Source organism: Canis lupus, chromosome 20 (genome assembly GCF_011100685.1).
Source record: "Canis lupus familiaris isolate Mischka breed German Shepherd chromosome 20, alternate assembly UU_Cfam_GSD_1.0, whole genome shotgun sequence".
NCBI lineage: Eukaryota > Metazoa > Chordata > Mammalia > Carnivora > Canidae > Canis > Canis lupus.
Window position 1 is genome coordinate 50655632 of NC_049241.1, and position 12961 is coordinate 50668592.

General features: G+C 44.7%; 1 protein-coding gene across 7 annotated transcripts in view; it reads right to left on the minus strand.

Annotated features, from left to right (window-relative positions):
* Positions 1 to 12961, minus strand: part of SMARCA4 (SWI/SNF related, matrix associated, actin dependent regulator of chromatin, subfamily a, member 4) — a 93502-nt gene that overhangs the window by 79410 nt on the left and 1131 nt on the right. For 3 of the 7 annotated variants that reach the window (XM_038567265.1, XM_038567263.1, XM_038567262.1), the window contains exon 1: positions 5916 to 5937. The exons of 1 other annotated variant lie outside the window; for it this stretch is intronic. Coding sequence is in view for 3 of the 6 variants with exons in the window: in XM_038567261.1 (XP_038423189.1) it covers positions 5916 to 6043 (128 nt within the window). In the remaining 3 variants the exon portion in view is untranslated. Of the gene's footprint in view, positions 1 to 5915; positions 6080 to 12961 lie in introns of those variants that run through there. 3 more of the 7 variants (XM_038567261.1, XM_038567260.1, XM_038567259.1) reach the window with 3 other exon arrangements.

Here is a 12961-nt window from a genome sequence, read left to right on the forward strand (position 1 = left end):
GGGGAAACACTGCTTTGACTCTATCAATCTTTGGTTTCACTTGTTACTGAACTGCATCTGAGAAAAAAAAGAAACATACAGTAGTATCCTCTTGCTCCTCCATGAGGGCGTCCACATTAGCGGGAAAGTGGGCATTCACTCCTCCTCATGGGTCCGTGTTCGTATTTGCACACTCTGCTACCAGGTTTTGACTAGCACAAATGAAGCTGCCATGAACATCACTTGGTGGACGGAGGCATCTATTTTCCTTGGGTATCCTGAAGTGGAACCATTAGTCATAGGAAGGCATAAATTTAGCTTTGGTAAATACTGCAAGCTTTCCAAATTAGGACTACAATCCCACATAACTGTCATCCCCGCAGCAGAGGGAAGAGCATTCTAGTTCCTCTACATCGACACTGACACTTGGTGCTGTCACAGCCTAATTTGTAACCATTCTGATGAGTGTATAATCATATCTTTTGTGTGCCTTGTGACTAATGGTGTTGAGTACCTTTCTGTATACTGGCCACTGAGATTCTCACTTGTGCAAAAGCCCTGTTTTCACTAGTGTTTTACTTGGGGATATGTGGTTCCTCTCTCAGTATGAGGATCGCCTTTGCATTCTCTTAATGGCCTTGTTTAAAAATTTTTTTAAAAGATTTTATTTATTTATTTATGAGACAGAGAGAGGCAGAGACACAGGCAGAGGGAGAAGAAAGCTCCATGCAAGGAGGCTGACGTGGGACTCAATCCTGAGTCCCCAGGATCACACTCTGGGCTGAAGGTGGCACTAAACCGCTGAGCCACCCAGGCTGCCCCTCTTAATAGTCTTGTGATGCAGAGAAGTTATCTTAATGGCATCTGATTTATCAAATTTGTTCTTACATGGTTAATGGTTTTGGAGCCCTGTTTAAGAAAATTTTGTCTAACAGGATGCCTGGGTGGCTCAGTCAGTTAAGCGTTTGTCTTTGGCTCAGGTCATAATCTTGGCGTCCTGGGATCGAGCCCCACCTTGGGAATCCCTGTACTGAAGGAAGTCGGCCTCTCCCTCTCTGCCCCTCCCCCAGCTTGTGCGCACTGGCACACTTTCTCTCAAATTTTTTTTTTTTTATCTCAAATATTTTTTAAAAGAAAATTTTTTCTACCTGAGATAGTAAGAAATATATATTTGGTCTCTGCCTTTAGTTTTTGACTAAAACCCCTGGATTTTCTAAAGTGGTAGGGGTGTCTTGTTCTAATGAAGTAACTCTTGCCGGGCTCCTGGATAGCTTCAGGATTAGGGGCTGGTTGCCAGAAAGACCAACCTATGATCAGAAGTTTGGAACTTTCAGCCCCATCCTCCAAGGAGGGGAGAGGAATTGAAAAGTGAATTATGAATCATGCCTACAAGATGAAGCATGCATAAACACTCTAAGAAGCTAGGAGAGCTTCTGGGTTGGTGAACACATCCATGTATTAGGGGGGTGGTGCTCTCCAAATCCATGGGCATAGTATCCTTCTAGACCTTACTTTATTTACCTCTTCGTATGGCTGTTCGTCTGTATTCTTTATAATATCCTTTATAATACGCCGGTAAACATACGTGTCTCCGAGTTTTATGAGCTGTGATATCAAATAATCAAGACTCTGGAGGGGATTCTGGGGATTTATAACCAAGTTGGACAGAAGTATAGGTAACCTGGGGACCCATTACTTGGGACTGGCATCTGAAGTGAGGAACAGTCTTGTGGGACTGAGCCCCTAACCTCTGGGGTCTGCACTAACTCTGGGTAATTAGTGTCAGAATTGAAGTGTAGGACACCCAGCTGGTATCTGCAGAAACGTGCTCCATGTGGAAAACCCACACATTTGGTGTCAGAGCGCTGTGAGCAGAGGAAATTGGTTTTTCCTTACTATTTCAAGGTCGTGGAGATAGAGGAAGGAAAGGGATATTTTAAAATCCAGAAAGAAAAAAAATCCAGAAAGAAAAATAAATAAAATAAAAAATAAAATAAATTTAAAAAATTTAAAAATTAAAATAAATAAAATAAAATCCAGAAAGAGGGGATGTCTGGGTGGCTCAGTAGTTGAGCACCTGCCTTCGGCCCAGGGAGTGATCCTGGAGACCTGGGATCAAGTCCCACATCGGGCTCCCTGCATGGAGCCTGCTTCTCACTCTGCCTGTGTCTCTGCCCCTCTCTCCGTGTGTTTCTCATGAATAAATAAAATATTTTTTTAAAAAATTAAATAAATAAAATAAAATAAAATCCAGAAAGACTGTGACTTGCTGCCGCCTCCTAGTGATTTTCTACTGCTGAGGATATTATCAGTCACAAACAAGTAACAAGGAAGATGATGATCCAGCTGGAAGGGGACTAGGGTTGTGAGCCCATTCGGTGGTAAGGACTGAGATTTACTTACTGAGCCCATACCACCACACCTCCCAGAGGGACTCTCACGGGCCTATGACAGAGGGGTCCCTGAGGCTCACAGGCCACCCAGCATCTCCGCGAATCTGCTATAGTCACAAGGCTGAAGCAACATGTGAAGTGCGACTCACTGAAGTACAGCCGGGACTCTGAGACTTGCAAATTGCATGATACTAGATAAGTGACTTCACCTCCTCCAGCCTCTGTTTCCCCCTCTGTAGGCTGCAGAGGAGACCAATCCCTCCCTCAGGCATCATAGCCAGCATCATCTGTGCTAATACATGCAAGGCATGTACAGGCAGGAAGTAATACCACCATGCTGGCAAAATCAAGGGCCCCCATGTTTACTGTGAAGGTGCTTACTGCTTGTCACTACTGACCCAAAAGCAAAGTACAGAGTAAGTTCTTCTATCCTCCTGTTCTCTTAAAGAGATGAGTAAATTGAGGCATGTAGTAAGTAACCAGGCTGGACAATGTGTTTCCCACCTTAGCCTCCCCGGCAGGACAAACCTCAAAAGATGCTCCTGTCCCAAAGCGTTCAGGAACAAACTCGGGAAGTAAAGGCTGCACAAGGCAGCTCTGCCGAACTGGGAAAAGAGACACAGGTTGCCTGAAGGCCACAGAGGCCCACTGCAAACAAAAGCCAGTGGTCTTTTTTTTTTTTTTTTTTTAAAGATTTTATTTATTCATGAGAGAGAGAGGCGTGCAGAAACATAGGCAGAGAAAGAAGCAGGCTCCATGCAGGGAGCCTGATGCAGGACTTGATCCCAGGACTCCAGGATTAAGCCCTGGGCCAAAGGCAGGTGCCCAACCGCTGAGCCACCCAGGGATTCCACCACCACCACCACCACCACCACCACCACCACCACCAGCGGTCTTAAGTGATGAGGTCCACCCTGGCAATCAGTGGTCAGGATCTGAGCTGCTACAAATTATCCTCTGCCTCTTAGATCCCACCGCCACAAACATGGTGTTCTCACCCAGCCTCAAACTCCTTTTGGCCAATCAACCGTCCTTAAAGGACAGGGGTGGGCCTGCACCTCCTGAGAACTGGGGAGTGTATGGGACCTGGCACTACTGTACTCTAGCGAGTTGCCTACTCAGGAGGGCCTGACAAGCTTGGCCAGAAATTTCAGAAGTGAAGTGAGATCTGAGAGCAAGGAACAGCCTTCTCCTCAACCCCCTTCTTTCCTCCTCACCAAATACCTCTACCTTTCCTACTTAGTAAACTAAGGATTTTAAATTTTCAGCAAATTCCTTGGGCCCCCAAGGTCATCCCATGGTCTTGGGAGTTTCAGGGGGCTTTCATTGTTCAGACTGGACTCCTACAAGTCCTTCTGTGACAAGTCACTTGGTGTCTGGGCTGGGAAAAAGAAGATAATTAAGCACAAAACTGAAATCCATCTTAAACCAGACAGCCACACCTAAGCAGATGAGAAAAGTAAGGACAAGGGGACAGAGGGACAAAACAATGAAAACTCTACACGTATATCTGGAAGCCTAATCAAGGAATATGTGGCCCATGGATCACGTGTGTTTGGGGGGCTCTAAAGGAGGGAATGGAGCCTGGAAATCCAGGTAGGCAGCCCAAAGGAATGTGATGGGAAGTAAAACTGCTTTGGGTCAAGAATCAAAAACCTGAAAGCTAAGACATCCAGCAAGCTGCAAGAGGAAAACAGGTCCCCAGGGCCAATGGGTCTTGAGGTAACATGGCCACATCACCTTGATTTCTCTGAGAATCATCCCAATTGCCGAGCAGTCAAAACCCTCACACAATCTATGTCCCAGAAGCAGAACACTATTTAAAAATGAGGGAGCTTCATGCACACGAATGTGGAAGAAGATCCAAGATGAAACAGAGGAAAGAAAGAGGCATCAGTGTAAGGTGTGGTTGGCCCAAACCCCACTTTGCTAAGAATAAGACATTATGCAGGTTCAGCTGAACACAGAAGCCAGCCCAAAGAAAACTTGCCAAACCCTGGTTGGCAGTGGCCAGCAGCTGTCAGGAGGTAAATGATGGGGAACTGACACTTTCCACATCACAGATCTCTGGTGTTTTTCGTGTGTTTATTTTTTTACAATAACCTATTACTTTTGTAATCATAGTTTAAAAACAAACAAACAAACAAACAAACCAGACTAGATCAGAAAAATACCTTAGAAATAAAAACCCAGAAAAGATGTCTGGGAAGTACCTTTGTGGAAATAAAAAAAAGATGAAAGAATTTGAGAATTGCATTATTTTCTGTCTACTTTCAACTTCATCAAAATTATCATTTAAAATAGAAACATCTATCGACATTCAAATGCGGAACCAGACTGCTTAAGGAGTACATCTAGTTTCTTCCTTCACACCAACCTTTGCTTTTCTCTTACAAAAAAGAACAGAAGTCACAAGATGGATGGATCTAGAATATGATGCTAAATGAAATAAGTCAGAGAAAGACAAATACCATCTGATCGCATGTGGAATTTAAGAAACAAAACAAATGAACAAAGAAAAAAAAGGGGGACAACCCAAAAAACAGACTCATTAACTTTAGAGAACTGGTGGTTACCAGAGGGGAGGGATGTGAAGGATGGGTGGAATAGGTGATGGTGATTAAAGACTCCACTTAACCACGATGAGCACTGAGATAATGGATAGAACTGTTAAATCCCCATATTGAACACCTAAAACCAATATAACACTATATGTTAACTATAGTGGAACTAAAATTGAAAAAATAAAGAAAAAATAAAATAAAGTGAAAATAAAAAGAATGGTGGTGGTCAGCCACCGAAGCAGGACAGACTGCTAACACTAAATTGGGACCCTCTAAAATCTGCTTGCTGAGATTATGATTGCATTTGTTTTTTTCCTATCTTGCCTGAAAACCAGCATTATACTTAAATTTGGCCCCATGCTTTTTGGGCATGGAGAACTTTGTTCCCCTATGTATTTTCATTGGCAGACACACCATGGCCCAGCCATGGCAGGGTACTTAGGCTGATCATGGAGGCTGGGCATGATGCCTTCAGCAAAAGCAGTCTTATTTGTCACATTAAAACTACAAAACAAACAAACAAAAAAACTACAAAACAAGGGACACCTGGGTGGGTCAGTGGTTGAGCATCTGCCTTTGGCTGAGGTCGTGATCCCAGGGTCCTAGGATGGAATCCCACGTCAGGCTCCCTGTGGGGAGAGAGAGCCTCTCCCTCTGCCTGTTTCTCTGCCTCTCTCGGTCTCTCTTGAATAAATAAATAAAATCTTAAAAAAAAAAAAAAAAAAAAAAAACTACAAAACAAGGGGTGCCCAGGTGGCTCAGTTGGTTAGGTGTCTGTCTTTGGCTCCAATCATGATCCCAGGAACTGGGATGGAGCCCTGTGTCCAGCTCCCTGCTTAGCAGGGAGTCTGCTTCTCCCTATCCCTCTGCCTCTTCCCCCCCCCTCTAATAAATAAAATCTTTAAAAAAAATTTTTTTTAAATATAAAACTACAAAACAAGGTTTCTCCCCAACACTGTAGTAGGAAAACTGTCCACACCTGACCTGATGGTGAGAGGCACATGGTCTGTGAACCTGGAAGAGCGTACAGGATGAGGCATCTGTTGTCTTAGGTAACATACGGAAATAGCTTATTCCTGAGTGCTTCCCCAACACTAGCTGTTGCATGCTGGCTGCTGAGCATTTTCCTTGCAGATATAATTAAGTAGCAAAACCTTGTCCTACATTTAAAAAGGAATACACTTCAGAACCAACCAAACAAACAAACAAAAAAACCCGTCATGATAATTATAGTGTCTTATCCGCTCTACCTAAAATGTAGACATGTGAAGTCCTCTGTCACCAAGTACAGTAGTCCACCCCCCCCACCCCCCAATGCAGGTTTCGCTTTCCAGTTTCAGTTACCCAGTCAGCCCTGGTCCGCAAGCAGATGATCCTCCCACTGCATTTTGCCAGAAAACCAACAGTAGCTTAACACTACGTCACAACGCATATGTCACTTACTTCATTTCATCACATTGGCATTTTATCATCTCATATCATCATAAGCAGGGCGAGTACAGTACAATAAGGTCTTCTCAAAGACAAAGAGCACATTCGCCACATTAATACATTATATTGTCATAAGTGTTCCATTTTATTATAAGTTGTTAACCTGAAAAATAAAACTGTTGGTTAATTTACCTACAAAAATGTGTTCATTCAGGAGGAGCAGAGAACTACAATCCAGGACAAGTAAGCTATGGCAAAACCACAGGCAAGTCTGGAGAACAAAGAATGCTCTTTTCTGGAAGGAAAGGGGGAAGTCAGAAGGGCTGTTATGAACAAGAAGTCCACTGGGGCACCTAGGTGGCTCACTGGTTGAGCGACTGCCTTTAGCTCAGGTCTGATCCCGGGGCCCTGGGATCGAGTCCCATATCCGGCTCCCTATGGGGAGCTGGCTTCTCCCTCTGCCTATGTCTCTGCCCCTCTTTCGGTCTCTTATGAATAAATAAATAAAATCTTAAAAAAAAGGGGATCCCTGGGTGGCGCAGCGGTTTGGCGCCTGCCTTTGGCCCAGGGCGCGATTCTGGAGACCCGGGATCGAATCCCACATCGGGCTCCCGGTGCATGGAGCCTGCTTCTCCCTCTGCCTGTGTCTCTGCCTCTCTCTCTCTCTGTAACTATCATAAATAAATAAAAATTAAAAATAAAATAAAATAAAATAAAATCTTAAAAAAAAAAAAAAAGCAGCCCACTGGAGTAAATAGGGAGTTTTAAGTGCAGTAGTGTTTCATTGGCTGGGCTGTTGCTGGGGCAGAAGAAAAGCCTTTCCAAAAAAAAAAAAAAAAGAAAGAAAGAAAGAAAAGAAAAGCCTTTCCTCCTCAGCTGGGATAGTAAAGTACTATGACCTGCAAGGTGACTTGAAAGACAGGTCTTTTTCTATTGGGTCTACAACTGATAACAAGCAGTGGGGTTTGAGTGCTCCTCCTTCTGTCCTCCTGATTCTATTAAATGAAGTTTCCTCACATTAATGTTCATACTGCTAATCTCTTCTGTGCATTTATAAATTAAATTTTACCATAAGCATGTATGTATAGGAAAAACAGTACAGATAGGGTTCAGTACTATCCATGGTTTCAGGCATCCACTGGGGTTCTGTGTCCTCCACCAATAAGGGGGTCTACTGTATCATTTCTAGCACTGGGAATTGTGTATCAATTTATTCACTGGAATCCACACCTCCTGCCTTTTAAAAAAAAGTTTTCATTCACGTGAAAACCACTGATGGGGAAAATGCAAACATATGACAACTAAGCCAGTTCTCTCTCCCTGGGGAGTTCACCCGGCAGGGAGAGAGGCAGAGTCTCCAGGGAGAGAATACAAACACTTCCCTATGCAGCCACTAGATGGGCGTTTTCCAAACTCTTTCGACCATGACCTGGAGTCACAACATGACCCAGCAAGCATACATCAAGTAAATCCAACCAGCTTTACAAATCTGTCCTGACCATGCTCCCCATGAAACACAGTCTCTCTTCTTTTCTTCTTTTTTTAAAAGATTTTATTTATTTATTCATGAGAGATAGAGAGAGAGAGAGGGGCACAGGCACAGGCAGAGAGAGAAACAGGCTCCATGCAGAGAGCCTGATGCAGGACTTGATCCTGGGTCTCCAGGATCAGGCCCTGGGCTGAACCCGGCGCTAAACTGCTGAGCCACCCAGGCTGCCCTTCTTTTTTTTCTTTTTAAGGCTGGTCAACCCCCACATGGATGTTATGGTCTACTACTGCCGGGTCTGTTGAGGTACCTGCTGCATGTTCTACACTGACAACAACACATAACCTGTGGAGAGGGTGGGAGAGAAGTCCCCCACAATAGGAGTGCACAAAATGCAAGAATGGCCAGGGAGGCATGGCATCTATACAGTTTCACTTGTGACAGTCCCTCCCAGCCACCTCAAATACTGACTGAGAGCCAACTCTGCTCAGCAGAGTACCAGGTATTGGGCATCCAGGGGCCAACCAAGCCCTTGCCTGGTGCAACTGACAACTGAGTGACAGAGGCAAGCACAAAGTAAACATGACATGATTACATTGGGGTGAGGGGGTTTGCTATGAACTTGTATTATGAACAAATAAGCAGGGTTAACAATCAGGCTGACAAGAATCACTCTTTCAGTCGTAGTGGCCAGGGATGGTCTCAGGGAGGGGACATCTAAGCAGAGACCTAAAGTGGAATGGAATCAGTGGCTACTGATAGACAGAGGGACCAGCAAGAGCAAGAACAAAGGCCCTGAGATGGGACTGTGCTGGATCAGAGCAGGAGAGGGGGATGTGGCAGCAGATGAAGTCAGAGATGGGTGGAGAGGGCAGATCACAGGCCTTGAGGGCAGCTGTGAGGAGGTAGGAGTCTACTCTAGGTACAAGGGGAAACCGCTGGAATGTTCTGGGCAGGGTGGTGACATGGTCTGATGATGGTTTTAGAAGATTCCTCTGGACACACTGATGAATAGATGTTAAGGTTAAAAGAATGAAAGGAGTAGGGATGCCTGGGTGGCTTGGTCAGTTTAGCGTCTGCCTTTGGCTCAGGTCGTGATCCTGGGGTCCTGGGTTGGAGCCTCAAATCAGCTCCCTGGTTGGCAGGGAGCCTGCTTCTCTCTCTCACCCCTGCTTATGCTCGCTCTCACTATATGCGTCATTATCTTATACATCTCTCTCTCAAAAAAAAAAAAAAAATCAAACAAACAAGAATGAAAGGAGTCAATGATGACCAAGGTAACCAATAGGGCCTCGGCTAGCATAAAATGTTTGAAATATATATAAAAGGTGTCCCTGGGCAGCCCGGGTGGCTCAGTGGTTTAGCGCCACCTTCAGGCCAGGGTGCGAACCTGGAGACCTGGGATGGAGTCCCACATCAGCCTCCCTGCATGGAGCCTGCTTCTCCCTCTGCTTGTTTCTCTGTGCCTGCCTGCTTCTCTCTCTCTCTCTCTCTCTCTCTCATAAATAAATATATAAAATCTTTTAAAAAATAAAAATAAAAATAAAGAAAAGGTGTCCCTTCCTTAGGGCTGACCAGCCCTGGAGCCAGGTTTGGCAAAACCCAGCCAGGCTGGATTTTAGCTCCAACTTGCATCCCTTGGTTCAGTACTGGCAACTGGAGGTGCGAACTGGGGAGACTATGGGAGGAACAAGGGGTTTTCTGCAGAGAGAGGTTAAGTCAATGGTCCAACATCACACAGGGAATCCTGCCTCAAGTCTGTCTGACTCCAAGGCCTGAGTAACTGATTTAGGCTGAGGATCAAAAGGCAGAGGCCAGCCTGAAATGGTGCAAAGTACAGGCAAAGGGAAGCACTCTGACAGGCAGGGGTATCCAGGGTGTGTTCCCAAGAGGCAGACATGGGTGTTCAGTACAGCAGACCAGGCTGTGATCAAAGACACAAATGGCAGTCGTCAGGGCCTGATGCAGCTCCCAGGGCACGACAAGTGGACCCCTGTGCTTCAGTGTCACCATTAAGACAGCGCAATCATCCATTGTTCCACTGTACTGGGACTTATGGTCCAAGTCAGGGTGGCACACATCAAACCCCTTTCCCTCTGTAACAGGTGAGACAGCAACTGCCATGCAGCCACCTGCTTCCTGAGCCAGTGGGGCATGACTTACTTGTGAAAAGAGAACTTAAACCATCCCAAGGAGCTATTTTAAAGCTCACTGCCACTAAATACAGGGTCCATCCTCCTTTTATCTCACACAGGGCTGGTGAACTTCACATTGAGCAAAATCCAGACTGTTCGCAGTAACAAGTACCCACATGCAAAAATGAAGACATGCCCCCTCTATAACAAAGAAACAGTCCCAAAGGGAAGCATGCTGGAGATAAGTTTAGTCGCAAAGGCTTTGAAGAGGCCTGGGCTGGTTTATGCCCTGCTAACAGTTCTCCGTTTTCTAAAGAAAACCCCTTCTCTAAGGGAATTGAGAGGGAAATGGATGCATCCCTTCCATTCTCTCTGCCCTATGAAATCCAACTGCCCAGCAAACCCAGCTACATCTGGCACTATCCTCAAGGGCCTTTCCTTTACTATAGATGATTTGAGGTCAAATTTCTCATGCCCATCAAATCCATGTCCTGAAAAATTAGTGTCATCAGCATGTAGTTAACCAAAAACTCCAATCATATTAATGAGCCTTACACTTCTTAGGGATGATCTCCATAAGGCTTACAGCAATGGCAGCTGCGTTTAGCTTCAGACTCGATTCTGAACTGTCCCCCCTCAGACATTTCCCCCCCAATAATCCAGTAGCAGTTACTTCCCTTTTACAGTAGCTTTTGCACATCCTTTTAATTTTTTAAGTATTTATTTTTAAAAATTTTAATTGTTTTGGGGGTGGAGAGAGAGAGAAAAAAAAAATCTCAGGCAGACTCCCTGATGAACAAAGAGCCCCATGCTCGATCTCACAACCCTGAGATCATAACCTGACCTGAAACCAAGATCCAGACACTTAACTGACTGAGCCACCTAGATGAGTAATTTTTTTAAAAATTAATTCTCTGTTCCAATCAATGTTACAAGTTATTAGGAAATATGCGAGATGAGAAACAAACATTTGATGTTTTCCAAAACCCATACCACCAAACACACTTCCTTCTTTCCAGTGCATTATGGTGAAATTGCAAGCTTACAATCTTTAAGTTACAAAAAGCAAAATAGAAAAGTTGATTCCTTTGCTACCACTTTGAAAACATACAGAACTATTACAGCAAGACAAAGATATATTCTGTATCTCAACCTGCCAGGATGTTGTAGGAATCCTAATAAATGATACCAGCTACCAACTGTTCCGCACTGTGTGCTAGGTGCTGTCCTACGCACTTTACAGATGTCATTGTTGTTTAGACCTTGCAATAATCCTTGCAGGGTACTATTAGTGCCCCCCTTTGCAACTAAGGAGATGGATATGATTAAATGAGAACAGGGCGCTTGTCTGCCTGTTTCTGACTGAATTCTCAGGCCCCGTCAGAGCCTGGCTCATGGTAGGCTCTCAATGCCCACTTGTCCGAATGAGGGAATGTAAGGTTGGGCCATTTCTTGCACAACTCTGGGGGGTACCATTCATGTTGTGTTCTGTCTATGGTCAATATGAATGGGTCCCTCTGTGCCATAGCAGCCTTAATGACTGAGGCCAAAACTAGCTGACACATCTGAGGATTCACTAAATGCCAGGAACTGTCACCTCCATTTCTCTAAGGCACCAAGAAGAAAAGTGGCAAGGCCAGGAGTTGAACCCAGAAGGCTGAATAGAGCCTAAATGTCAGTTTCTTCACCAGCAGAATGTTGTTCTTACCCAACACACCTAATCTCTCCTACATTCCATAAACAGCTAAGACAGGGGGCTAGTCTAGGGCTACCTCCCAGTGTCTTGAGGGTCCATAAGGAATGACAAAGGTATGTGGCACATGGAGGAGCATTTAATATTGTTATAATTACGTATGAATTGATTTTAAAGACATTAAAGTACATATAACCAGCACATCAAATCTGAGCTTCCTGGGATATAGAATGACTCCAAATTATTTTTTTCATTTTTTAAATAGTTGACTTACAAATATATACACACGTACGTACAAAGAACATTAACTCCAATAAATCAAGTGCTTGCTATATGTCAGGCACTGCAGTGTGTTAAACAGCTTCTCATGCTATGTTTTTAACCCTAACAACAACTGTTTGAGGTAGCATAGCTATCATGCCTGTTTCACAAGTGGGGGTACCTAATGGTCAATGCCTTGCTTAAGGTCAAGCTAGGATTTAGAAGGCTGGGTGTGAATCCAGGAGGTCTGATCCCAGAATTAGCAGTCCTCACCACCACCCTTACCAACCACCCAATTCCCTCGTTCCCAGGAGACAATGGCCTAGAAAGTTAAAAAACCAACAAGAACAAGTAACATTCATTGCTTACAACCCAAACCCAGTCCTATACCAAGCATTTCACACATACGCTCACTCCATACCCCCAGAGATTCTTCTCACTCATTCCACAAATGTTCCCTAAGGACCTACTATGGGCCAGACATCTTGGGTATACTCCAGGACACCAAGCAGACACGATCCCTGCTTTGATGGCCCTCAGAGAAGATCGGATATGTAATTCCAAACTGGGGTAACTGCTACACAGGAAAGGATCAAGGTGACATGCGAGTGTAGCAGTGGGAAGCAATGACTGCTCCAGGTGGTCAAAATGCAAGCCTGAACATCCTCCCTGATTCTGAGAAAAGGCCCCCTCTTCCAAGCAACTTCCTTGATCTCTGGCTCCCATCGCTCCTCTGTGCATTCACTGTGTTCCTCTCTCAGGAAGGGTAATGAGGATTACATGATGGGCCATGGGGAATTCTTCCCACATTTACCATCTGTTCCCCTACCAAACTGGAGAGGCTCCTCAGAGCATCCAACCACCAACCATCGAACACCCAGGAAGGACTCAACAAATACTTGCTCCATAATGAAGGAGGAGATTGGGCCTGACAGCAACAATGGTACTTCCCACTTGCCAGGAACCATTTTACAGGTTTTCACCAACTCCATTTGTGGCATTATCCCCATTTCACAAAC